At 42.6% G+C, this 26,334-nt stretch overlaps 1 protein-coding gene across 9 annotated transcripts in view; it reads left to right on the top strand.

Annotated features, from left to right (window-relative positions):
- Window positions 1-26,334, top strand: part of HDAC7 (histone deacetylase 7) — a 257,378-nt gene that overhangs the window by 218,944 nt on the left and 12,100 nt on the right. For all 9 annotated transcript variants that reach the window (XM_058173332.1, XM_058173337.1, XM_058173334.1 and 6 more), the window contains 8 exons: window positions 2,828-2,961; window positions 6,813-6,933; window positions 9,352-9,401; window positions 12,498-12,605; window positions 16,936-16,991; window positions 19,461-19,548; window positions 20,656-20,775; window positions 24,167-24,264. In XM_058173332.1, the coding sequence (XP_058029315.1) occupies window positions 2,828-2,961; window positions 6,813-6,933; window positions 9,352-9,401; window positions 12,498-12,605; window positions 16,936-16,991; window positions 19,461-19,548; window positions 20,656-20,775; window positions 24,167-24,264 (775 nt within the window). The remainder of the gene's footprint in view (window positions 1-2,827; window positions 2,962-6,812; window positions 6,934-9,351; window positions 9,402-12,497; window positions 12,606-16,935; window positions 16,992-19,460; window positions 19,549-20,655; window positions 20,776-24,166; window positions 24,265-26,334) is intronic.

The following is a 26,334-nucleotide window of genomic DNA, read 5'->3' as shown; positions in this document are numbered from 1 at the left end:
ATCTGGGGCCATGCTCGGATTCTCTTCCCTCCTCACCTTCCTCTATCCCTAATTAGACTTAGAACTTAAAATAATTTTATTGTCATTTCGAATGTACACTAATTGGCATGCATTAAAATGAAATTTTGCTGCACACAGCTCTCAAAGGATCACCACCTCCAATATACACTACATAAACATGAATGCATGCATGCATGAATGAATGAATGAATGAATGAATGAATGAATGAATGAATGAATGAATAAATAAATACATACATACATATAAAGTTACGCATATGCCCATATATATTATATGACACAGAGAAACAATTACTGTCTGTTTCTGAGCAGGAAAAGTGTACAAGTAGTCTTCAATTTACAAACATTCATTTAGTGACTGTTCAGAATTATGAAAAAACCACAGTCCTCTCACTTACAAGCATCACGGCATCCCCAAAGTCACGTGACCAAAATTCGGGCACTTGGCCACAACAGTAGCAGTGTCCAAGGGTCATCTGACCACCATGTGAAACTTCCTAGCTGGCTTCCCACAAGCAAAGTCCATGGGGGAAGCCAAATTCACTTAACAACCATATGATTTGCTTAACAACGGCACTGATTTGCTTAACAACTGTGGCAAAAAAAGATTGTAAAAGCGGGTGCTACTCACTTAACAGCCACCTTGCTGGTATTGCCAGGACATCAGTTCATTAGGCATCCAAACTTTAACATGGGGCTGCCGTCACAATATTTTTGCCAAGTGGAAAAGAGCCCCTGCCCTTACCCAGGCTAAGAAAGCCAATTTTACAGGGTTTTGCCTGCCATTCATCCATTCGCCTCAACCAAAACTATTCCTTCATCTCTTAGATCAGATTTTGAATAGACAGATAGAAGGCATTCCTATGTCTATTTTCCATTGGTGTAGTACTTTAGGATATGTCAGGATATACCAGTGGTGGGTTTCAATTTTTTTTACTGTGGGTTCTGTGGGTGTGGCTTGGTGGGCATAGCAGGGGAAGGTTACTGCAAAATCCCTATTTCGTCCCGATCAGCTGGGACTCAGGAGGTAGAGAATAGAAGGGGGTGGGGCCAGTAAGAAATTTTACTACCAATTCTCCGAACTACTCAAAATTTCTGGTACTGGTTCTCCAGAACTGGTCAGAACCTGCTGAAACCCACCTCTGGTATATACCTATGTTTCTCAACTTCGACAATTTTCAGGTGTGTGGAGTTCAACTCCCAGAATTGTCAAGCTGATTGGGTGGGGAATTTTGGGAGTCGAAATCCATACACCTTAAAGTTGCCAAGAGTGAGAAACAAATGAGTACTCATTGATAAAATGCTGCTTTGGATGCCACTCTTTTATTGGAATGTTGAGTTTTTATTGTACTGATTTTTTTTAAAAAAAATCAAATTCCGTGGCACCTAGAGAAATACATCACATGAAACATTTTACTAAAAATATAAAACTTGATATGTAATATAAAGAAGTAAGATGTCTCCCTGAAACCTCGTTTAAAGTGCAGAAATTGTGAATGATACAGCCTCACCCTGGATTATATCTCAGGGGATATCTGATTTTTATGTTGTGAATTCTTCCCCAGGTTTTAAAAATCAAAACCTCTTCTACATAATACATTATGGAAAGATATCCTAAGACTGTCCTTTTTCATAAGCTGACAGGAATAGCCAACACTCCAGAAGATAGGTTTAAGCTACAGAAGGATCTTGACAGATTTGAACATTAGACCCTATCTAACAAAATGCAATTCAGTGGTGAAAAAAGTAAGGTTCTACATTTAGGCAAGAAAAACTAAATGTGCAGGGATAGTATAGGTGGTACCTGGCTCAATAGTAGTAACTGTGAGAGGGATCTTGGCATCCTAGTGGACAATCACTTAAATAGAAGCCAGGAGTGTACTGCAGCTGTCAAAAAAGCCAATGCAATTCTAGGCTGCATTAACAGAGGGATAGAATCAAAATCATATGACGTGTTAACACCACTTTATAATGCCTTGGTAAGACCACACTTGGAATACTGCATCCAGTTTTGGTCACCATAATGTAAAAAAGATGTTGAGACTTTGGAAAGCGTGCAGAGAAGAGCAACAAAGATGATTAGGAGACTGGAGGCAAAAACATATGAAGAATGGTTGCTGGAATTGGGTATCTCTAGCTTAATGAAAAGAAGAACTAGGGGTGACATCATAGCACTGTTCCAATACCTCAGGGGTTGCCACAAAGAAGAGGGAGTCAAGCTATTCTCCAAAGCACCCCAAGGCAGGACAAGAAGCAATGGATGGAAACTAATCAAGGAGAGAAGCAACCTAGAACTAAAAAGAAATTTCCTGACAGTTAGAACAATTAATCAGTGGAACAACTTGCCTCCAGAAGTTGTGAATGCTCCAACACTGGAAGTTTTTAAGGAGAAATTGGGCAACCATTTGTCTGAAATGGTATTAGGTTTCCTGCCTGAGCAGCGGGTTGGACTAGAAAACATCCAACAACTCTGTTGTTCTGTCCTTCTCTTATCATTTTTTACTACAGTGCTAATCATCTCATTCATATCCTAGAACTTTTAAGAGGAATATTCTCAGAGATTAAGGAGGACAAAAAATCTTCACTCAAAAAGTGTCCCTCCGCAGAAAATTTATTCCAGTAGAAAAGATTTTTAAGTTACAGCTTCTCACCTCAAAGGCTGTCTTTTGTCCTAGAAAGATGATTGGTGGTGGGGGGGGGAGATTCAATCTTCAGGTTTAAACTAACACTCAAGACTCACTGAGTCCAAAGAAAACCCCAGCTTTGTGAATGACTTGGGTGCCTCTTTTCCTCCTGTTTGTTTTAGGGATCGTGTATGACTCTGTCATGCTGAAACATCAGTGCTCGTGTGGAGACAACAGCAACCATCCTGAGCATGCAGGCCGAATCCAGAGCATCTGGTCTCGCCTGCAGGAACGTGGCCTACGCAACCAGTGTGAGGTAGGGGGCAGTGCAGGCCAGATGTGAACACGGAACAATCCTCTACTCTCCCAACCTGATTTAGCTACACAATCTGCAGGACAAGTATTTGTTAGCTTTTCAATAAGTCTATACATTCTTTACTAATGGCTGATTTGGTGGTTTTTTGTTTTTTTTTTAAATTTACATTTCTACTTGGAAAGTGGTGATGGGGTGGCTTTTGTTGTTTATAAACACAAATTTTGGGCAACATTTTTTTAGAAAACTAAATGGCATCTCGTGCCACTGGTACTTCAGCTTCAATTAATTTCTCCAGCAATGTGGGCTAGAAACATATCTGAATCAAACTGTGCAATTCTTCATGGTTTTGACCACCCTCAGAACTTTAATTACAGGATGAGAGACGACAGATGTTTGCCACCTTGAGTGATTTATAAAAGTAGTAAAAGGGGGGTGTAAATAAATAAATGAAAGTGATACTGTCCCTTTCTAAAACATTCAAAATTCAGAGTAGCTATTCAACAGCAGTATTCTGTTGACCTTATAATTAATTTATTTATTTATTTATTTATTTATTTATTTACATTTATATCCCACCCTTCTCCGAAGACTCAGGGCGGCTTACAGTGTATAAGGCAATAGTCTCATTCTATTTGTATATTTACAAAGTCAACTTATTGCCCCCCCAACAATCTGGGTCCTCATTTTACCTACCTTATAAAGGATGGAAGGCTGAGTCAACCTTGGGCCGGGCTTGAACCTGCAGTAATTGCAGGCTGCTGTGTTCTAATAACAGGCTTCTTACCAGCCTGAGCTACCATGGCCTCTAAAGGAAAGAGTTGACCTTATAGAGGAAAAACTGCTAAAGAAGCAATATAGAGGGTCCTTGATTTACCACCACAATTGGGACTGGAAAAATCTATCAATAAGTGATGCAGACATTAAGCAAGACATTAGGTGATATCTATCTGCATCCTTCCCTGCTGTCTTCCCCATTGTCTTTGCCTGTCAGAAGCCAGTTGGAAGGTCACAAATGCCAATCACGTGACCCGGGACATAAATATATACTGGCTGTCAAGCGTCTCAACTGTGATCACGGGACCGTGGGGACGCCGCAACAGTCGTAAATCTGAGGACCAGTCATAAGTTATTTCTTCTCAGCATTCTGGAATTCGAATAATCACTCACTAAACGAATGGTCATAAATTGAGGGCTACATACAGTTAAATTACTGTACAGTATTAAACTAAAAGAGGAATTGATTCAAACTTGCATATGATTCTTCCCTATGATTTAATGTAATTTTATTAGATTGTGTTCCAAGTAGAAATGGCATTTTAAATCTCTTTCCCTTTCTCTCTCTCTCTGCCCCTCCCTCTCTCTTCCTCTTTCTTTCTCTCTCTCTTTCCCTCTCTCTCTCTCTTAATAAGTGCAAATCAATTCACTATAGGACAAAGGACTCTTCACTAATGGTTATAGACCACAATTTCTCACATTCTTCATTGCAGATTAGTAGACAGATATTTTTGAACTACCCAGTCTAGGGCTAAGAGAGGGAAGTGGTTTATTATATGAATATTTGAATGAACATTGTATCTTGCAGATAGAGCAATACTTCAACTGCAGTCAAAACAGATGGTAATAGTTAAGTCTCTGGTGTGAAAAAAAAACACACTTCACTGTTGATTTTTGCACGTCAGGCTGCTATAAAATACACAGGAGGTGGTCTATTTATTATTTCTGGTCAATTGGCTATTTTCTAGTTTAACTGGCACTCCTACCCCTTCCCTCCCTTTCTCACCCCATCCCTCCAAATACCTGGTTATTATATTTTCGTGAGGATGGTAAGACTTTTGTGGCCCTAATTTCTAAGCTCCTCAAGAAAGTGTGAAAAACATAAACCAGTCTTTTTCCCGTTTAAAGGAGAGGAAGTTTTTTTCTTGATGAGGTAAAAACAAAACAAAAAACAGGACAATAGAACAATCTTCTATGTTCCACCTTCCAATCCATTTTAGAGTGGAGTTAGAGCAGAAAAAGAAAGTTGGGGAAGTCAAAAATAAGACAACTTTCTTTAATCTCCTCCATGTGGTTTTGATTGCAATGTCCTGAAGACCCCATTGCTTGGAATTCTGAGTTTTGCAGTCCCAGTACATTCGGGGTGACTCTAGATTGGAAGAACCAAAGATGAAGAAGTTTAAAAACTTTTTCTGGAGGAACCCAAACCCAATAAAAAAAAAGCAATACCTGGCATTCCCACCTACTTAGCCACGATTCTTCGTAAATACCTCTCCTTACAGCCTTCCCCTGTCATCTTCTTTCCAGCCAGTGATTAAAACAATGGATATTTCCATAGTTAAATGTTTTATCCATTGATGTATACATAAAAACCACTATGAGTTTCTCAGATAATTCAAAAGCATTTGATGAATTGAGCAGCAAACAGGTTCCATAAATTCTAGCCAGGTTTTATGACGATGCCTACTTTGCAGGTGCCCGACAGATGTGCATCTCACCAGAAACATTCACACATCTCAAAACAATTATGGACATTTCATTTCTTTTAAAACTCTTCAATCCCCATATAGCTTGAATCAGAGATTTAGCTTTTCCTTTCCTCTGTTTTTTTTTCTCTTTTACTTAATATCTGCAAAGTAAGCTTAGATTCCTTTTCTATCTGTAGTATTCGTTCCAACTAGAGTAGGTGGACTATGTGCACATTCTTTGTGGATGGATAGAATGTTCCCAGGCAACGGTAGTGTGCTTCTACATACACACACACGCTACACACACAAACACACACACAGATCCATAAGGTTGTTCTAAACATGATAATATCTTTTATGGATGAAATAGAGGGAAGGAAAAAAAACACAGAATTGTTCCATTGGCCCATTGGATGGGGGAACCAGTTTGGAGAAATCTTTTAGCACAATGGTTGTGTACAACCTGTTTCAGTCATGTTTCTTTGGGAAAATTTCTCTGCAGAGTATAAGTAGTCACCTATGACCAAAATTTGGCCCAAAATTTATCTTGCTAAGTGAGACATTTTGTTAAGTGAGTCTACCCCGTTTTACGTTCTTTTTTGCCACAGTTGTTAAGTGAATCACTGCAGTTGTTAAGCTAGTAACCTGGTTGTTAAGTGAATCTGGTTTCCCCATTGACCCTACTTGTCAGAAGGTCGCAAATGGTGATCGCGTGACCTAAGGACACTGAAACTGTCATAAGTATGAGTCAACTGCGAAGCATATGAATTTTGGTCCTGTGAACATGGGACTGCTGCAATGGTAATAACTCTGAAAAACAGTCGTAAGTCACTTTTTTCAGTGCTTTTGTAACATTGAACGGTCACTAAAGGAACTGTCGTAAGTGGAAGACTACCGGTACCTGTATACATGCCATGAATCAGAGCCATCTGATCAGACTTTGTCCATTCTTAAGAGAGGCCCTGCATCCACTACCTTGAATGCTTGCCTCCTTTCAAGATGTCCCTTCCACTTTAAGCAAGGCAAGGAGAGGGTCTAGAGCAGGGGTCTCCAACCTTGGCAAATTTAAGCCTGGCGGACTTCAACTCCCAGAATTCCCTAGCCAGCTTTGCTGGCTGGGGAATTCTGGGAGTTGAAGTCCGCCAGGCTTAAAGTTGCCAAGGTTGGAGACCTCTGCTCTAGAGACAGCCTCAATTTTTGGAAAGATCAGAATGCTGCAGCTGGCTCTGCAGCAGCAGCTGACAAGTCAAATCCTAGAAATATTATCTTTTCCTCAGATCCTCGCTGTTTTCTCCTCAGCATCTCAGTCAGCTCCCTGGAATATCCACAGAAGCCCATTGCATTGTCTGCTTGTCTTGTGATATAAACCAACCTTTGTTCTTCTGCTAGTGCCTTCGGGGACGCAAAGCCACGCTGGAGGAGCTGCAGTCCGTTCATACTGAGCGTCACGTGCTGTTGTACGGCACCAACCCCCTCAGTCGCCTGAAGCTGGACAACGGCAAACTGGCAGGTAAAAGGCAGTGTAACGCCTCCCTTCATCCATGGATAGAAGTGGAGGAAAGCCAAAAAGGACTCTCCTCATCTCTTGGAGCCAAAACCTGCCAGAACCCTCTTGCAATCCCTCTGTGTTGTTGTCTCTTGTAGATACGCTCCATTTGATAAATACCCTCCCAGGATTAATAGCTGGCAAATGACTGAGATCTAGTCAGTGTTGTGCTAGGGAGAAGAAATGGAAAAACTAGGATGTTTCAAATGAAGGGAGTCTTCAGCTATGCTGCACGTTTCTTACATCATTTATTTGCTGTTTTATTTTCTTTATATCCTACGTACTTTCTAGGGAGCTCCAAGTGGCATGAGAAGACAACAGTCATTTCTCCTTTATATCCTCAAAAATAATACAGCCAGTGTTTTCGTCTAGTGCCTTTTTGGTGCTGAGTGCCCAAAGCGTGCATGCATGTGCACAAATGCACACACACACGCCCAAACCCTCAAAATGCAATGCAAGCACCCCACACATGCACCCTGCCCCTTGCATGTGCAAACATCCCCCGTGCATGCGACCCAGCCCCCATGTGCATATGCCCCACCTCCTACACGACCTGTTTTGGCTTTCAGATTGGTGCAGGAGGCCTTCCAGGCTGAAAAAGGGGTGCAGGGGGCACGCACATGAACCCCCCCCAAATACAATGCGAGCACCCCCCTCGCATGTGCCCCACTCCGTGCATGCATGAGCATCCCCCATGCATGCGACCCAGCTCCCATATGTATATGCCCCACGCTCCACGCAACCCATTTTGGCTTCCAGGTTGGTGTGCACCAGGCCTTCCAGGCTGAAAAGGGAGTACAGGGGGCACGTGCGTGAACCCCCCAAATGCAATGCGAGCACCCCCTCACATGCACCCCACACACGCACCCTGTCTCCAGTGCATGTGTGCTCCCGTCCCCCACATGCACCCCCCTCCCCACGCATGCATGGCAGAGACCCAAAGACCAGCTGGCCAGCAGGAGGCGTGCACGCATGCGCGTTGCAGCTGGGCTGGGGTGACGGCTGGCGGTCCTGCAGAGAGGGCGCTGCGTGCCACCTGTGGCACGCATGCCATAGGTTCGCCATCATGGCTCTAGTGCTTGATTGAGGACTTCTCCAGTCCAACAAACTTAAACATTGTCCCAAACCCAAGGTCACGTTTGCAAGATGGGGCTCCACAGAATATGAAGATTCTGTTTGATACATAATAGGAAACATATAAGTGTTTTTAATAAATGATATTGAGAGACACTCACCCCACCGTCTCGCCCTGTCTGACTTTTATATGTGCAAAGTATTTCTTCAACTACAAGCAGAGCATTCTGCTTCAGATTTATCATACCTTTTATATCACATGTGCATATCTATCCATAAATACGTATACCAACAGTGTTTCCCTATTTCTACTCTTCGCCAAAGTGGAGAGTATGTCCATATGATATATAGCATTCTCAATTCATTTGAAACTAACTTTAACTCTAAGAAGTCTACCTCGAAGAGCCGTCAGTGGCACAGTGGTTAGAGTGCAGTACTGCAGGCTAATTCTGCCGACTGCCAGCAGTTCAATCCTAACTGGCTCAAAGTTGACTCAGCCTTCCATCATTCGGTAAAATGAAGATTGTTGGAAGCAATATGCTGATGTTGTGAACGGGTTAGAGAGGGCTGTAAAGCACTGTGAAGCGGTATATAACTCTTAAGTCAGTGGTTCTCAACCTTTATAGTGCTGTGACCCGTTTAATACAATTCCCCACGATGTGGCGACCCCTTTCATACAATTCCCCACGATGTGGCGACCCCAACCATAAAATTATTTTTGTTTTGAATTTATCGCGCCTGAAGCCGTATTGGCTAGCGATCTGAACTGCTTGCGATTGCCTTGAGGACGGAGGCATTAAAGCGGAGACTCCTCCCCTATTAAGTTTATCGCGCCTGAAGCCAGATTAGGCTAGCGATTGGGAGTGATTGCAGCTGGCTTGAGAGGGAGACATCAGAGCAAAGATTTCTCTCTTTTTTAATTCATCACGCCTGAAGCCGAATTCGGCTAGCGATTTGAAGAGCCTGCAGCTGGCTTGTGGAGTCAACCATTGGAGCGCGATTCTTCGACTCGCAAGTATACTTCCCATATTTCCGATGGTCTTAGGCGACCCCTGGCAAATCGTCATTCGACCCCCAACGGGGTCCCGACCCACAGGTTGAGAACCGCTGTCTTAAGTGCTATTGCCATTGCTATGAAGAGACAAAACATTCTTCAACTTGCCTCTTCATAGAACTAAAATTCCTAGAGTTCCTTTGAATGTATTCTCCTCCTCTTCAGATGGTTTGTGTGTAGCATTGTGGTACAGCAACAATCCGACTCTCATATACTCGTTTACAGCCCCATTGCCTTCTCTTGCTTCCTTGCAGGAATCCTGTCCCAGCGGATGTTTGTCATGCTGCCCTGTGGTGGAGTTGGGGTAAGTGTCTTCTCCAGCAGGCGGGATGGTTTCCATCAAAGATTCCTTCCCATACCTTGTTTCCCATGAAAACAGGCTGAAGTTGGTTTGTGCCAACTGGCTTTCCAGGAAACAAGCAGGTACAACACTGGAATGCACAGGGGTTGGAAAGCTTTAGGTCCAAAAAAAAAAAAAAAATGGCAGATGATTGGTCTGCTGGCATAGCCTAGCATCTAAAATGAACTTAGAGAATGTGATCCATTTCATGTCATGTGAGTACAAGGTATGAATCAGAACACGAGGCATGTCTGATACTCCATCAAAGGGTGGAGTGTTATTTCTAGATAGATCTTTGTCACTCAGGCCACAGGGGTCAAGGAGCGCCTTCCTCTCTCCTTAATGGATGATGATGATGATGATGATGATTTACTTTAGTCATTAAACATGAAACTCATTCAACTGAACATTCAAAAATGCATCACAGATACCATTGACTGGTGCTAATGATTGATATGGGTTGCTGCCAGCATTCTAGGTATCAACCAAGTACATCATCGTCGTCATCATCATCATTATTATTATTATTACTCTTTTTCCAGACTTTCTAATCTGATTCTGGGTGGTTGAGGGCTGCATCTATGCTTTTTCTCCAATTTGCCTTCTGAAGAAGGTTTAAGGATTAAGGGGACAAGCCAAAAGGGAGAGATTCATACCTATCACTTCCATAGCAAGATTGCTGTTTACCCCACAACGTGCCACTCACTTCTCTCACATCTTGGGAGCATTGATAAAGAGCAGAGGTGCTCCAAGAAACTGGGAAAGGGATTCCAGTAAACGGTCCCACCCACTTGCTTAGTTTCACAACGTTAAGGTCAAAATATTCCTAGGTTGGAACAGTATCGTGGCAACTTCTGTTGATGGGCAAGGGATGTTTCACTAAGCCTGTTGGCCAGAGGAAAGGTACCCATGGACCTCCAAATCCCCTAGTGAATTAGTTAGAGGTTCTTTGAAGGCCAACATCAATTAGAAGACTCTAGTTGTCTCTAGTAAACTTCACTATGCTGTTCCCCAGGTTATTGTGAAGTCACTGAGTCATATGTGAAACCCACCAGGGTTTTCTGCGTAGGCGTGACAAGATCTGGCTGTCATATCGCATACCATGTGATGGCCAATGAACTCAGCTCAAATGTTTTGGGGAAAACCTTGGTAAAATGTACACAACCGGCAAACAAATACATTTGGCCCATCCTAGCTAAGTCCCTTACTTTTTTTTTTTTTAACCTTTCTTCAGTGTGTCCTTTTCTCCAGCCATACGCTGTCCTCTATATCTAGTTAATAAGAAAACAGTCTGTATATGAGTAAATACTGGTAGTCCTCAATGTACAACAGCTCGTTTAGTGACTGTTCAAAGTTACAACGATACTGGAAAAAAAGTGACTTATGACCATTTTTCACACTTAGCGACCATTGCAGCATCCCCATGGTCAGGTGATCAAAATTCAAATCCGTAGCAACTAGTTCATATTTATGTCCATTGCTATGTCCCGAGGTCATGTGATCCCCTTTTACGACCTTCTGACAAGCAAAGTAATACACGGAAGCCAGATTCCCTTAACAGATTCCCTTAACTGGGGGAAGTAACTTAACAAATGCAATGATTCCCTTAACGATAATTTAATAACTGCAGTGATTCACTTAGCAACTGTGGCAAGAACGGTCATAAAATCGAGCAAAATTCACTTATCAAACGTCTCGCTCAGCAGCAGAAATTTTGGGCTCCGTTGTGGTCGCAAGTTGAGGACTATCTGTAAAGAACTTGCATACAGTCGTAGAGTTTGAAGGGGACAATTATACCACTGACACTATTTCCTGACCTAGTAAAATTAGATGTCGAACTTTCCATTAGCGCATGATTGGCAGCATTAAACTGATTTTGTGTGAAGAGCCTTTCACCCAGTGAGTTCTGCCTACAGTCTGATGGTATAATCCAGACCTTGGCTGTCTCTATTTAGCAAGAATAGCGCTCCGTGCCACTGGAATGACGATGGTCTATTGCACCCCTTCTATTTCTTATCCCACTTCCATTCTGATGTTCAGTCCCAGCCTTGTTCAGAAGTATTCCTGAGAAGGGTTGGGGGAATAGGGTTAGATTGGAGAAAATCTCCCTGGCCCCTCCTTCTCTCTGTCTCTCGTGTCCCTCCCTCTGGGCTCTCTGCCACGTTCACTTTCGTTCATCGCCTTCTTGCGTGCCTTTTTTTTTTCTCACTCTTTTTTCCAGGATGCTGCCTCCCCGACCATCCCTCTTCTCCTCCTTCTCTTAACCTTTTTGCTCCCTTTCTCTTGCTCTCTGTTCCTACTTTCTTTCCTCCTTTCCTTTGTCCTTACTGACGGGGCTTGGATCTTCTCTTCCCCCCTCCCTTGCACCCGGAGAGAAAGAGAGGGAGAGGGAGTTGCGCGCCTGGAGCACTAAGGCAGAAGGCAGGCTCTGCTCACACATGGAGTTGATCAGAAGAGAATCTCTGAGGTTTTCCGGCTCTTACTTTGCCGATGACGTGATCCTGATCAAACCAAGATGTTTGTTTTTGAAAAAAAAAAATCAAATAGAATCAAGAAGGTAAAAAGAATGGGTTCTTCCTGCCCCCAACTTTTGCAACTAACTCTAGAGGGAGGGGAAATGTGTTGGGAAAGCTCTCCTGCATGTCGGCGTCGAAGGAACTTGTGGGAGCCCAGCAAAGTTGAAGAATTGGGGATGGGGTTGTTGTCTAGCCAGGCTGTTGTTGTGGTTCATGGACGGGCACGTGTTGCATGCCAAGGGCTGCACCGTTCTGATTTGCTCTCAAAGAGAGGATGGCCATGTCATAGTGCTGCATTTGACCGTTGATTTGATCAGAGAGCCCTGAAAAGAACCCCTCTCTGAAGAAAGGTCCAAAACTAGGGATGGTGTCCAACAGCTTTTCCACTGATTTTCTCCTACCCCATCTCCTGGGAGGTTGTATGTGTGTTTGTGTGCATATACCATTAGTCCATATCGTGGGTTTATTTGTTGCTGTGCGCAGAAATGTAACCACAGGGCCCTTTCTGTAGACTGAACTCTTCTTTGTCTCCTACTGGGTCCAGGTGGATAGTGACACCATTTGGAATGAGCTGCACTCCAGCAATGCTGCACGGTGGGCAGCTGGCAGCGTGACTGAGCTGGCCTTCAAAGTGGCCAGTCGACAGCTTAAGGTAAGAGCCCTGGTGGGACAGCACGATTGATAGGGAGTGCCCCTCACTCACCTCTTGGATTTCTAAGGCAAAAGAGCATGTGGTGATCTCCAAGGGGGTTTCCAAAATGTATTTTTGCAGAGATAAAATGCAGAGTTGCATGAACTTCCCATGCACGTCTGTCCCAGTGGTGCTACTGGTTTGGGCGAATTGGTAGTGACGGCAATGGGAGGCTTGCACGCGCCCACAAGCAAACCAGTAGCAACAGATTTTGAAACCTGCCCCTAGTCTGTCTATTCTACTCTTCTCACCTTTCGAGGATGTTTTTGGTGTTTGAGTGCATGCACACCTTCAAGTTGAGGTCCCTGCAGTTTTCTTGGCAAGATTTAGTTTGCCATTGCCTACTTCCTAGGCTGAAAGAGTGTGACTGGCCCAATTGATTTCTAGCCTGATGCCTTAAGCATTACATCCAATTGGCTTTCTCTTTCAAAAATTGTTTCCCATCATTCTGTTTCTGGTTTCAGAGTTTGGGTGGACTACCATCAGCACCTGGCCTTGTGGGGCAACTGCTGGTATCTCAGCAAGATCTTCCATTGATGATGGTCAGGGAATTAAAAAGTGCCCACATCTTCCAACCTCACATACACATTATCATCCTTGCTGGGTATTCCAAAAGACTGGATAAGCACAGAATTGGGGGGGGGGAACCCTGCAAAAGCTGAGGTGGTGTATGGAAATGAATATAATTTCCATTAATGATTCTGACAAGGATAATCAGAGTCCTCCCCCTGCCCCTAAACTGACTTCAACTTGTTATAGCACAGAACAGTTGCACATATACAGTATCTGAAGAGGGAGCAGGTGTTTCTAGGCCTCTTCTGATTAAAGTAACTTTCTGTTAAAAACTTGCTCAAAACTGGATCCTCCAGTGAAGTCACAACTGCAGCTGGTTAAGCAGAAGGACCTTCTGTGGTGACTCCAAGGCTTTGGTAATGGCTTCAAGGAGGTGTAGCAATGGTCTTTGTTGTTGGGTTTTCAAGGGAACAAATGTTCAATTGTATTCACAGGCGTTTGGCAGCTGAACCTGGGAATGTGTTTTAATTGAACACTTACCCATTTCAGTTGTCAGGCTGAACTGAAAGAGAGAGAGAGAGAGAGAGAGAAGGAGAAGGAAGGCATTACTGGTTATCGTTTTTTCAGACCTGTTTTCAGCTTTTATTCTCATCTTCTTCCTTGATATAATTGTTTCTTCCTTCAAAGAGGAATTCCATCCAGTCAGGAAATATAACATGATTGTGTTGATGTCATGGAGCGGTATAGCTAATCAGGTTTGACTAGTAATGACATCTCAGAGCATAAACAAAGCTGTTTTAATTAGAAGTAATAAAGTAAAGGCCCCTATGAAACAGCTCAGTTGTTCTCACCCTGTAGGACTGATCATATTATGTCTCTTCAAAGGCAAAATGTTGCTGAAAAGAGAACACGTTTTATAATACTTGCAAATATCTGTAGTTTTTACTGTATCAGAACATTGCCATTTTTAAAAACGCAAATTGTTTTAAAAAAAATTTCTTTGGCTTTTCTTATAGTTTAATGGAATGGGACACAGTGGGGTTTTTACTATTTTTGAAAAGGACCTCAAGCTTAAAGAAAGGCAAGCAAAATAATACAACTTTTAACTTACATCAGCGGCAGTGGTGGGTTGCTTCTGGTTCTGTCCGGTTCTTTAGAACCGGTAGTAAAAGCAGTGGGAGGCTCCGCCCACCTGCCTGGATGTCATAATTGACGATCTGTGCGAACCAGTAGTAAAGGTAAGTAGAACCCACCCCTGGTCAGCAGTATTTTGCTGAAGTAAGAAAAATGTAATAATGATTATTAAACAGGAAATCTTAAATGGAAAAGAAAAATAAGAGGTGAGAAAAACGTTTAGTGGTAGCTTAGTTAGCCTGTCGATTAATGGTTGATTGCCAAGCAAGTTTGCTGCTCTTATGTTTTTGGGAAATCAGTGGGACTTGAATTCATCTTGGCTAATTTTTCATATTGCTTTCATTGGGAAATGTATTTTTCTTGCTTTGGATTTAACCTAAACTTTTTTTTCCGTATCTTAAATATATAATAGGACCATATTGGTATTACTAGTCCTTATAATTGTAACAATGCATGAAATTTCACATACAGTTCTCAATTGATGGAGTGTTTTCTGTCATCTAAACAGGAAGGAGCTATTCTCACACACTCCCCACCACTCCCTGGGTTCCCCAATAGCTTAAAATCTTGTCTGGATTTTGGGAGTACAAGTAGTCATCATTTAGTGACTGCCTCATTTAGCAACCATTTACAATTACAACAGTGGTGACAAAATAACTTTATGACCAATCCTTACACTTAGGTCTGTAAAGCAAAAGGAAAGCCAAAGTAAGATCATAAGCAGTCACAAGTTTCACTTAGTGACGGCTTTGCTTAATGACAGAGCCACTAAACAAGGGCAGCCCTTATAGGGGGGAGGTTGCAGGAAAGAGGATAGGAGGAGAAAATTTCATCAAGGATACACACAACATTAGATCTAGCCCATTTGAATTATTGCTTGAAAAAAAAATTAAAATTTTGAACATACGTGAGTTACGCTATAACATTTCAAAATAGAAAGCACCAAATCGCCATGCCTTTCGAACAGATAAAATTATGGTGATCCAACCACACTTAAGCACTTCCATGGCTTGTTTACATTTTTCCTACTAACATTTAAAGAATTTAATCAGAGGAGCAGTCATATATCATAAAATTTGTTACTACCGGTTCTGTGGGCATGGCTTGGTGGTGGTGGGTGTAATGTGACTGGGGGTGTGTGGCCAACTTCTTTTTTTTTTTTTACTTTTAAAAGCATTTTTTTTGCCTTTAAAAGACAAAAAAAACCTCTGATGATCAGACAACTCAGCTGGGATAGTCAGAGGAGCCTTTTAAAAGCATTTGTTCTACAACCTCTTCGGTTGTTGTAAAAAAATGCTTTTAAAAGCCTCTGACAATCCCAGCTGAGCTGCGCGATCATCAGAGGCTTTTTTTTTTACTTTTAAAAGCATCTTTTCGGCCGGAAAAAAAAATGGTTTTAAAAGTAAAAAAAATATATCTGATGATTGCGCGGCTCAGCTAGGCATGGGGGGGCCAGAGATTTTTGCTACCGGTTCTCCAAATGACCCACCGCCATAGCTATCGGTTCGAGCAATCTGGTCCATAACGGGAGCATTTCACCCCTGATATGATCTACAAACATGGCTGACCGTTGGATTGTAATAAACGCTTTTGTAAACCAAAGCCCATTCTGAGCCCTTGGCAAACCGATAAGTCAAAATCGGTAGATCTCTTTGCCCTTAACAGAAAAAGAAATGCTCTGATTACATTAGGCCCACAATATGCAGTCTCATAACAGGAAGTAACATAACCACATCTTAATAAGAAAATCCAATTAAAGGATGAAAAAGCCCAAACAGAAGAACAAACCACTAAGGCGAGGGGGGGAGAACATCCTATTACTCATCTTTCAGCCAAATAAACTGAGATACGATTCAAATAAATGCAGCTTACCCCCCACCCCACTTTACAGTGACTGATCCAGTTACAGCACTGGTCTCCAGCCTTTCCTTTTGGTGGATTGGCAAGGGCAGGGGGGGAGTTGTGTGTGTGCTTACCCATCACCTGTGCAGCCCGGTTCCAAATGGGCCACGGCCTGGTGGCTGTGGGACCCCTGGATTACAGTAATGCATCCTATTGCTGCTTTTTTCATTTCTACGAAACATTTATTTTAAGCACTGTGCATGCACGCGGTCCTCGATTTACGACCCGCAACTGAGCCCAACATTGACCTCGTTAAGCGAGAAATCTGTTAAGTGAGTTTTTGCCCCATGTTGGGAGTTTTTTCCTGCCACTTTTGTCAAGCGAATCACCGCAGTTCTTAAAATTGATTAACCCAGTGGTTAAAGTAAATCTGGTTTCCCCGTTGACTTTGCCTGTCAGAAGGGTTGCAAAAGGAGATCACATGAGCTCGGGACACTGCCACCATCATAAATACGAGTGAGTTGCCAAGCGTCTGTATTTTTATTTTTTATTTTATTTTAATAATTTTTTATTAAACAGATTTTTTTAAAAAAGCAAAAACAAAAAAAGAAATAGCATCTGTATTTTATTCGCATGCTGCACAATGGTCGTAAGTGTGAACAATGGTCATAAGTCATGTTGTAACTTTGAACAGTCACTAAGCGAACTGTTGTAAGTCGAGAACTACTTGTACTGATCATGACAACAGTATTAACTGTGCTGTTTCTTTCTTTCTTTTTTTTTCCTTTTTAATATCTTACAGAATGGCTTTGCTGTTGTACGACCTCCAGGACACCACGCGGATCCCTCCACAGCAATGTAAGGAGAATTGCCTCTGGGTCTCCCCTCTTCTGAGCCACGGCTTATCTTCCTGATAGACCCAAACCCCTTCATGCTCCTTCATGCCTGTGCTCTCAATGTTCCGTGCGCTCTCTGTGACATCACAGGCGCACAGTTGGAACCCAGGGGCATTGGGTCTGGTCTTGACAATGGTCAAGCAGGCTGAGAAGGTTGGGGAATGCAGTCATAAACAGTAATGGGTATATCAGATGTAGCCCTGGATTTATGTTGGGTATACCTTAGATCAGGGGTGAAATGTAAAATTTGTTACTACCAGTTCTGTGAGTGTGGCTTGGTTGTGGTGGTGTAATGTGACTAGGTGGGCGTGGCCAACTTTTTTTTTTTTACTTTTAAAAGCATTTTTTCTACAACCTCTTCAGCCGAGGCTTTTCTTTTCTTTTAAAAGGATTTTTTTTTTTTTTTTGCTTTTAAAAGAAAAAATGGCCTCTGATGATCAGGCAACTCAGTTGGGATCGCCAGAGGAGCCTTTTAAAAGCATTTTTTCTACAACCTCTTCAGCTGAAGAGGTTGTAAGAAAATGCTTTTAAAAGCCTCTGATGATCCCAGCTGAGCCGCATGATCATCAGAGGCTCTTTTTTTTTTTACTTTTAAAAGTATTTTTTCAGCTGAAGAAAAAATGCTTTTAAAAGTTAAAAAAAAACCTCTGATGACCGCGCAGCTCAGCTGGGCATGCAGGGGGGGGCAGGGATTTTTGCTACCAGTTCTCCAAACCACCCGCCACCATTGCTACTGGACCGGGCAATCCGGTCCGAATCGGGAGCATTTCACCCCTGCCTTATAGATCTGATTAAGCAAGATGATAAGAGGGAGCGAGTTCCATCCATCAGAGTCAGGCAAAAAAGAAAAAAGAAAAAAGAAGACATAGGAAAGCATCAGGTTAGAAAGTGGGAGACTGTGAGTTCTAGTATTGCTTTAAGGAACTTATTCAGCTGGGTAAGTTTGGGCTAGTGGTTCTCTTTAAGCAGCAGGCAAGGGCAAGCCACTGGCAAACAGTCTTACTAAGAAAACTTCAGGGACTTGCCCAGGCAGTTGCCAAGAGTCAACACTGGCTCAAAGGCGCACATGCACACGCACACACTCACACAAATGGGAGGGCACGGTTCCAGTTGCACGGCTGTGACAGCTACCTTGATGCTTTTCATCTCCTCTCATAAGATGCCACTGGTAATACTTAGCTTTTTTTTTTTTAAAGCTTCTGATTTGATCTCAGAGCAGCTGCTTTTTACCTACAAAGGAAGAACAATTGCTTCCAGAATAAGAAGCATACCCAGATTTTTTTTTTGAAAATGACTAGATTTAAAACCTTCTGTCCAGGGTAGAACGAGCAAGGGTAATGTCTTATTTCTATTCCTCTGAGCAGGGGAAAAAAAAACACCAAATAATAAAGCTACCCAGCCTCTGCATGCCTTTTTTTAATTTTCTGGATCACAGTAGAAGTCAAGACGAAGAGAAGCGGTCTGCCATCCTCCAGATGTTTTGTCCTAAACTTCACATAATCCCCCTGCCATTGTCCAAATAGTTGGAAGTGAGGCTTGTATCAAAACATTGAGATCTCAAAGTCTTAGGGGCCAGCTTGCCTGGCCCACTTCCAGGTTATTCCATTCTATCTTCCGTTATTTCCTTTATTTATTCTTTTTTCTCTCTCCATTCTTTAGCTAGCCATTATTGTGTTTGTTCGCTTTGAGCAGTTCAATACGGATTCCTAGTTTCTCCCGGAAAATACAATGGAGCCTGCTGATACTTCCTTATTCATAGTTGGGACAACTTTGACTTCCCACTAATTTACACTGTAAAAATGCGTTCACTACAGTATTAGCAATCGGGATGACAAGTTGCTTGTTTTATTTTATTTATTTTATTATTTTATTTTATTAATTCAATTTATTTTTGTTTTGTTTTGTTTTGTTTGCACCCATCTCACTATCAATCAACTTTGGGAAGCTATTTGTCTTTATATAAGAAGCAATTCAGATGCGTGTGGCTGGATTTCAATAAATTTGTGAAAGTATTCCAAGCAAAGCAATGCACCCGAAATATCTGAGCAGAGGGTGACCCATTCCACACACAACATCTGGATCCTTTCCGATGCTGCCACTACAAAGTAGTGAATGTGATATTGGAGAAAGAGGCCATTTACAGAATATTTCCAGTGGAGTCTTGAGCTTGGTTTTTGGCAGGTCTCTACCAGCCAAAATGTGTGTCTTTGTAATGCTGAGGCCGAATGCAGCACACGAGTGGAAGAATGCAGCTAATGGTCTCTGCAGGACTTAGGAAATGAGTCCCTCTTGCCCGTACAATAGGATGGGTCTTTGAATGAGGAGAGGTTGGATTACTTTGGGGAGGCTGGTGTATACCAGTTGGGCGAGATGTCCCATAAATACATTTCCTCTCTATTTTGGTTGTTCACCAGCTTCTTGTTCTCAACAGGGGTTTCTGTTTCTTCAATTCGGTGGCAATTGCAGCCAGACAGCTCCAGCAGAAAGGAAAAATCGGCAAGATATTAATTGTCGACTGGGTGAGTTCCTCTTCTCACTTGTCAGACAGAAAATTTCTTGTTCTCTCTGTGGAAAAAAACAACAACAACTATCCCCGATGTGATGCTCTTTTAATCTACTATCCTACAAGCCTCATAATCCCCTCCACCAAGCTGGTTGACTGAAAGTGACAGGGGTCATATTCCCGCATCAGCTGAAATTGGCACTACACTAAACATGGTGAAAAGGGAATTGGGGAGTTGCCATGTTGTGGTAGGAATCACGTTACTGCCATAGGTTGTGTGCTCGGGTACAAGATATTACATGAATCGAGCAATTGTGTTTTGGTAACTTGAGTTTAATGTGTGTGAATTTGACTGATTGGAGGGCACAACATTGGAGGAAGGCTATAGTAGGATGTAAAATAGAAGAGCACTGGCGGTTAATGGCCATATGTGTACCAATTTACAGGGTTTATGAGCCATAGTGGTGCAGGGGTTAGAGTGCAGTACTGCAGGTTACTTCTGCTGACTGCTGGCTAACTGCAATTTGGCAGTTCAAATCTCACCAGGCTCAAGGTTGACTCAGCTTTCCATCCTTCTGAGGTGGGTAAAATGAGGACCCAGATTGCTGGGGGACAATATGCTGATTCTGTAAACCGCTTAGAGAGGGCTGTAAAGCACTATGAAGTGGTATATAAGTCTAAGTGCTATTGCTATTGCTAGTGCTATGGAAAGAGTCTGTTCTAAATAATGCACCATAAGGATCGGGTTATAAAACTTGTCTATCTTCAGGTGTCTAGTCCACAAGACTAAAATAAAAACCCCGCAATAAAGAAACAAGTGAACCTAACTAAACGACCTCTCATGATTTGTTTCTCATCCAAGAAGCTTTTTTTCATGTTTTTTCTTTGAAGACGTTTCGCTTCTCATCCAAGAAGCTTCTTCAACTCTGTTTTTCTTTGAAGATGTTTCGCTTCTCACTCACTTCAAAGTCATTTCACTTCAGCTCAGCACTGGACCTGAAGAAGCTTCTTGGATGAGAAGCGAAACATCTTCAAAGAAAACAAGAAAGTCCAGTTGTCTCTTGAAAAAGCACCTTTGGGGGCAACTTACAGGCTTCTTATCTTCTCTCCTCTTCCCCCTCAGGATGTTCACCATGGTAACGGGACACAGCAAGTTTTCTACCGAGATCCAAATGTCCTCTATCTCTCCTTGCATCGCTATGATGACGGCAACTTCTTCCCTGGTAGCGGAGCAGCTGATGAGGTGATCTCCTGTTTTATATCTATCTTGGTTTTTTCCTGAATTAAAATATTACTGATACAGTACAGGAAAAAGGAAATTCCAAATTTCAGCACATTGTGATTGTTGGTCAATTTTAACCTTGCAAACTTAATAGCATATCTCAAACCACTTGAACCAACTACTAGATCAGGAACTGTTGTGTGCCAGGAATGTCTCTCCCCTCCCCCACCTCACATCTCTGTACGAAAGAGAAAGTGCAAATCTCTGCGAAATGCTCCTGTTCAAAAATGATTCCTTTCCATGTACTGTTTTTTTAAAAAAATGTATTTATTTTACTGCATTTCTACCTTGCCTTTTTCATCTTGCAAGGGATGTGGGAATTTCAACAATTCTGTCCCAGTAAGAGTTCTGTGAGCTACATTGAGCTGAGGGAGAGTGACTGGCCCAGAGTCTCCTACAGAGCTCCATTCTGGAAAGGGAATTGAACTTTATCTCTCCAGTTATAACTCAACCCCTTAACCACTACCCATAGTACAAACAAAACTAGATAGTCAATTAACTCAAATTAGTGCATGGCTATAGCATCCTCACTCTTGGCTTCTTCTAAGCTTGAAGGATCACAATGCTTCTATAAAAGCAGAAGCCACTGGGCTTCTTAAAGGCACAGGAGCCGTCGGAAGAAACAAGATCTGACCACTTTATGCTTTACTGCCCTTATTACCTACAATCTCTAAACTTCCGTAAATCCTATCTGTTAAGTTCCTCTGTCTGTAGTTGGTATCTCCTTTTCTTGTTTTTTTTAGGTTCCTAGTGGGACTTTTACCATGTTTCTCCGAAAATAAGACCCTGTCTTATATAAGCACTTGGCCTTATTTTCGGGGAGATCTTATTATTTTGGGGCGCATGAAGCAAGATGGGGCTCCTCTTGCCATCTTACCTGATCTCCAGCTCTGCGTTTAAATATTTTTTTTGGGGGGGCTTATTTTTTGGGGGGGGGGCTTATTTTAGTGCATACACTCAAAAGCCCGACTGGGCTTATTAACAGGGGATGTCTTATTTTCGGGGAAACAGGGTAGGTCTCTTGGACCTCTGCCTGCTTAGCTTTTCTTAAATTTTACCCACACTCAGCCTTCCTAGTCTTTTAAGTCTAACTCAATTGACAAACATCCCTCTCTCAGAGACTCCGTCGGCAGCCTTGTTCCCCAAGTGCGCTGGTGAACCTTCTTCTCAGTCCATCCATATGGAGCCTTTCTTGGCTCCAGATTAGAAAACATAGTTCTTCTCTTGGAAATTCATCGAAATTTGGTTTCTGACCTCTTTTTTTTTTTTTTAAAGGGCTGTTAGAAACTAAATGCATTTGAGGAGCAAGAAAGTTCTCTGGAGAACTTCCTTAAGCTAGAGTTGAACATGTCCAGCTCTTAAGAAGAAGACGGAGAACTTTGCCCCAGCTGAGGGTGGGAGGAGGGCGAATGGGCTGGGCTTTTCTGGTATTTCAAATCCATCATGCTTTACAACCTGCTTTCAAAGGAGCTTAGTGCTGAAAGTGGCCAGGACTGGAGTTGGCCCCCATCTGGTTCTCATCTCTCCCGCTGAGCAGGAGATATCAAAGGGGCTGAGGCATTGTTTATGATGCCGCACAAATCCCTGGGAGACTGTGGCATATCACTCAAGGCTTCCCCCTCCCCACCATCCCCTTTATGAGCTGTTTCCTCCCCCCTCCCCACTCCTTCATCAGACACACTGTCAGTTTTGACGGTGAGCCCAGCCCCAAAGGAGAGCTGCCATGGATTTTTTTTTTCAATCCTTTCTCGTTTCTTGTTTTTCTCTCGCCCAGCTAACAGACATGGCGTGATTTGGAAGGGTGATTGCTTGTCCTTCAGAGAGGGATTTCCTCCCACCCTTAACCATTTTCTTCATTTCCCCTCTCTTCCTCCTCTTCCTCCCCCTCCTCTTCCTCCTCTTCGTGATCCCTCTTTCCTTTCACACACAAAGCAAGCCAGGTTCTGGGTTCCCAAATGAAGGGGAAGGCAGAGAGTTTTCTCTTGGAGTAAACCTCTGTCTAGGTCAGAAGCCTACTACCCAAAAAGCTAACAGAACTATATTTCACATGGAAAAGTTGGCCTCTTCTGTGCTGCATTCATACCTCGTCTTAAAATATTGGGGCCTTCGCGCTGTGGCATTCATTGGCCACGGGCTCAACTTTGGAATGACCAGGGGTGCCAGAAGAGGTTAATAAACACTTACAAGCAGTCTCCAACATTTATGGGGTGTCACACAAGTGTAGTGGACACCTAGCCGCCACCACCATCACCCTGAATTTTATAAAACCGGACCTTCTTCTTTGTAGGGCAGAAAGAGAGGAAGTTTAGTGTAGATTCTGCACATGAAAATAACTAAACATTTTTCCTTTACAAGAACATTTAAGCATAACACTGCACATGAATATTTTGGAAAACTACTGTTGCCTACACTGTGCATTAGAATAGTACTTGGGATTCGATTCCCAAAGGATGCTGTATGTTTGATGTACAGTAAGACTATGCAGCACTCCAGAAATAGTGCAGAAGGGTTCTTCTATTAATCACTCTTCTAAGGATCACCAATTTAGCATGAAAATTCTTCTATATATAACCTTCACTCCCTCATTAACTGGAAATTGTGGGGGTTTTTTTGGGTGGTGGGGAGGCAAAAATCTATATTAGCATTACCTAGGAATTATTTCCTGAAATTACATTTGGGGGAGAATTTTGGAATTGATTCTGATGTTTCATCCAGTACAGGAAGTAGCCCAGTTAAATTTATAATAGAAAAACAATAATCCTTGTAATTGGAAAAAAAAACTATGAGTTTCCTTTTCTGGGACAAATGGAGAATATTTGCTTTGAGTAATTTTTTTTAAGGAATGCAGTAAATAAGTGCTGTATTTCAGAGAAAGAATTCCCAAAGAAGAGGTCATTTAATTCTAAGAGATTTGTGGTTTTGTTGGGGAAAAGAGTATCCAAATAGCTAAAGATGTGAAATCTGATTACTTATCATAGGAAAATGTAATAAGGTTTCCCTCCCAGTTTATGGTGGATGTGCTTTGTGTTCCAAAGAATGCCTCCCACCCACACGCACCCAAAAATAAATGTTTAGTGCACATGATCATTCACTACGATAAGATCACCAGAAGCAAAACCATAACAGTGGAGTTAAGGAAGCATCCACAAATTGCTATTTTCCTGTTATTGAATGCAGGTCATCTATCCGGCGCTATCAGTATAATAATAAATTTAGGATTGGGATATTTTTAGATTAATTATCTTGGAGATTAGGATCCTCTACATGGCTGCAGTGAGGCTGTTCAGTTGATCTGGAGATGCGGTCGTCTCAACAGTGGTGGCCTGACTTGCTCCCTGTTTTTCTTTTTCAGGTGGGCTCTGGGGCTGGTGAAGGTTTCACCGTCAATGTCGCTTGGACAGGAGGCCTTGAGCCCCCCATGGGGGATCCAGAGTATTTGGCGGCTTTCCGGTAGGCCCTCCTGCTTCAAGCTTTGATACAATGCCTATTCTTCCAATAGGGCCCTGTTGACTTGCGTTGCCAAAGGCTGCTCTGAATAACTTTTTAGTTGCAATGGAACAATTTACTTTTAGCTGAGGGAGGGGTGGAGAAGGGGAAATGAAGGAAGAAAAGAACAGGCAAGCCGAGCTAGGATAGATTTCTCCAAGCTGGTGCTCCCCAGATGTCTGAGATGACAACTTGTTTCATCTGGCGTCATGTTGAAGATGATTCAAGGAAAACATCTGGCAGGTTTGCTCCCACTTTAGGCCAGATTTAAGTGTGCTTTGTTCCTCCTTGCAATAGCTCCTGTGCTAATTCTGGAGCCGAGCTTATCGTTTGATGTAAGATGCGAACCCTTTGCTGCCCGAGCGGCCAAAGATCAGAACTGAGGAACAAAGTAGGCAGTATGATTTATTTGAACAAGTTTACTTTTAGTAGCCTGTAGGAACTTCGTCTAAAGGACTGCAAGCATGCCTGTTTTTCTTGGCTGATTGTTTTCATCATATGGGACAGGAAAGCAGGGAACTGGGCGGGCAGAACTTCAGAGTCAGGGAAGGAAGCCTAAGAGTGTTTATACTTGGAAGTCAGGCTCATGAAGTCCAGTGGGATTTTTTCCAAATAAACATGATTAAACATAGGATCAGGCTGTAAATCTTCCTTTCCTGGGTTGTCAGAAGTTGCACGCACACCTCCGCTGGTAGCTCTGACACACTTTCTCCATCTCCTCTCCCCACTCCATTGGCCCACAGTCCTGGCTGCTCCTACCAAACTTCTGAAAACATTAAAGACCAAACCAGCTCAGTTCCCTTTTTTTGTGACCCGGAGCTGTTATAATATAGTTTCTCCCCAGGATGTGAAGTCAATGACAGAGGCACTATGTTAAGAGTCCTCCCTTGTGCCGTCATCACTCCAGTTGCTGAGACCGGTGTTGCTAAGCTTCCCATATATTCATAGCAATTTTTATTTTTTTGAGTATGCAAGTCACCTTCCTGTTACAGGCATTATTTTACTAATTTTTCTGCAACCATCCAGTAAGGCAGGTCAGTGTTACAATCCCCATGTTGCTGAGAAGACTGGGGTAAGAGGCAGTGGCTCTGAATAACTGAACGGCCGAAAACAAAATTACGGTCTTACTCATTTTTAGTTGAGTTTCCTAAAGCCAAATTAGAGGTCATGCATGTATGGAGTATGAAGTGCCATTAGCAATTGTGTGGTGCAACCTGTAATGTAGGAAAGCAACATGCCTCTGTATCCCATTCAAGAGAAATATTATTTCCTCACCTATTTTTAAGGTTTCGGTCTCAAATTTAGTTTTGGAAACTGAATGAATGAATGAATAATTTAATTTCTATATCACCCTTCTCCCGAAGGACTCAGGGCGGTTTACAGCCAGGTAAAAAACACAATAAAAAACATACAATATACAGCTAAAAACCGATTTTAAAAAACCTATTCAAACTGCCTTAAGGTTGTAGCTGTGACAGACAAAGCAACTAAGCTGCTACAGAAAAACGACCTGAGGGCTGCCTGAGACCTTGGGGCTTACAAGTGGTCCACCTTTGCTTTAAAAGAATCATTCCCACAAATACCAATGCATCTCTTTGGCATTTTGAATTGCTCTGCTGCATTACCTCTCTATAGCACGCCGAGGAGCTGTGTTCTGGTGAGCCTCTTACACCCCCAAAACCACCCAACCAAGCTGGGCTTGGGAATGCCATATGGTCAGAGCTAGCCTCTCTGGCCTGATGAAGGAGACCCACAGCACTTGGCAGAGTCTCCCTTTGGAATTGCGAGCCCTAACTGTGCCAAGCCTGGGCTCTGGCAAAAGGCCACCCTCCCACAGCTGCCCAGCATATGTGCTTTGATTGCACTTAAAAGAGCTCTATAAATAGTTTCTCTCCCCTACCCCACATAGCCCCACTTTTGCTCCACGCAGAAATGCAGCTCCCAGGCCCCGTGCCTCTTTGAGTCGCTTGCCAAATGCGATCTGGCTGACGGATGAGATTCTCTTTATGTCCCAGTGGGCAAGATGGAAAGCCT

Source organism: Ahaetulla prasina, chromosome 2, assembly GCF_028640845.1.
Source record: "Ahaetulla prasina isolate Xishuangbanna chromosome 2, ASM2864084v1, whole genome shotgun sequence".
Lineage (NCBI taxonomy): Eukaryota > Metazoa > Chordata > Lepidosauria > Squamata > Colubridae > Ahaetulla > Ahaetulla prasina.
The sequence above is the reverse complement of the archived record's forward strand: the minus strand, read 5'-3'. Positions and strand labels throughout refer to the sequence as shown.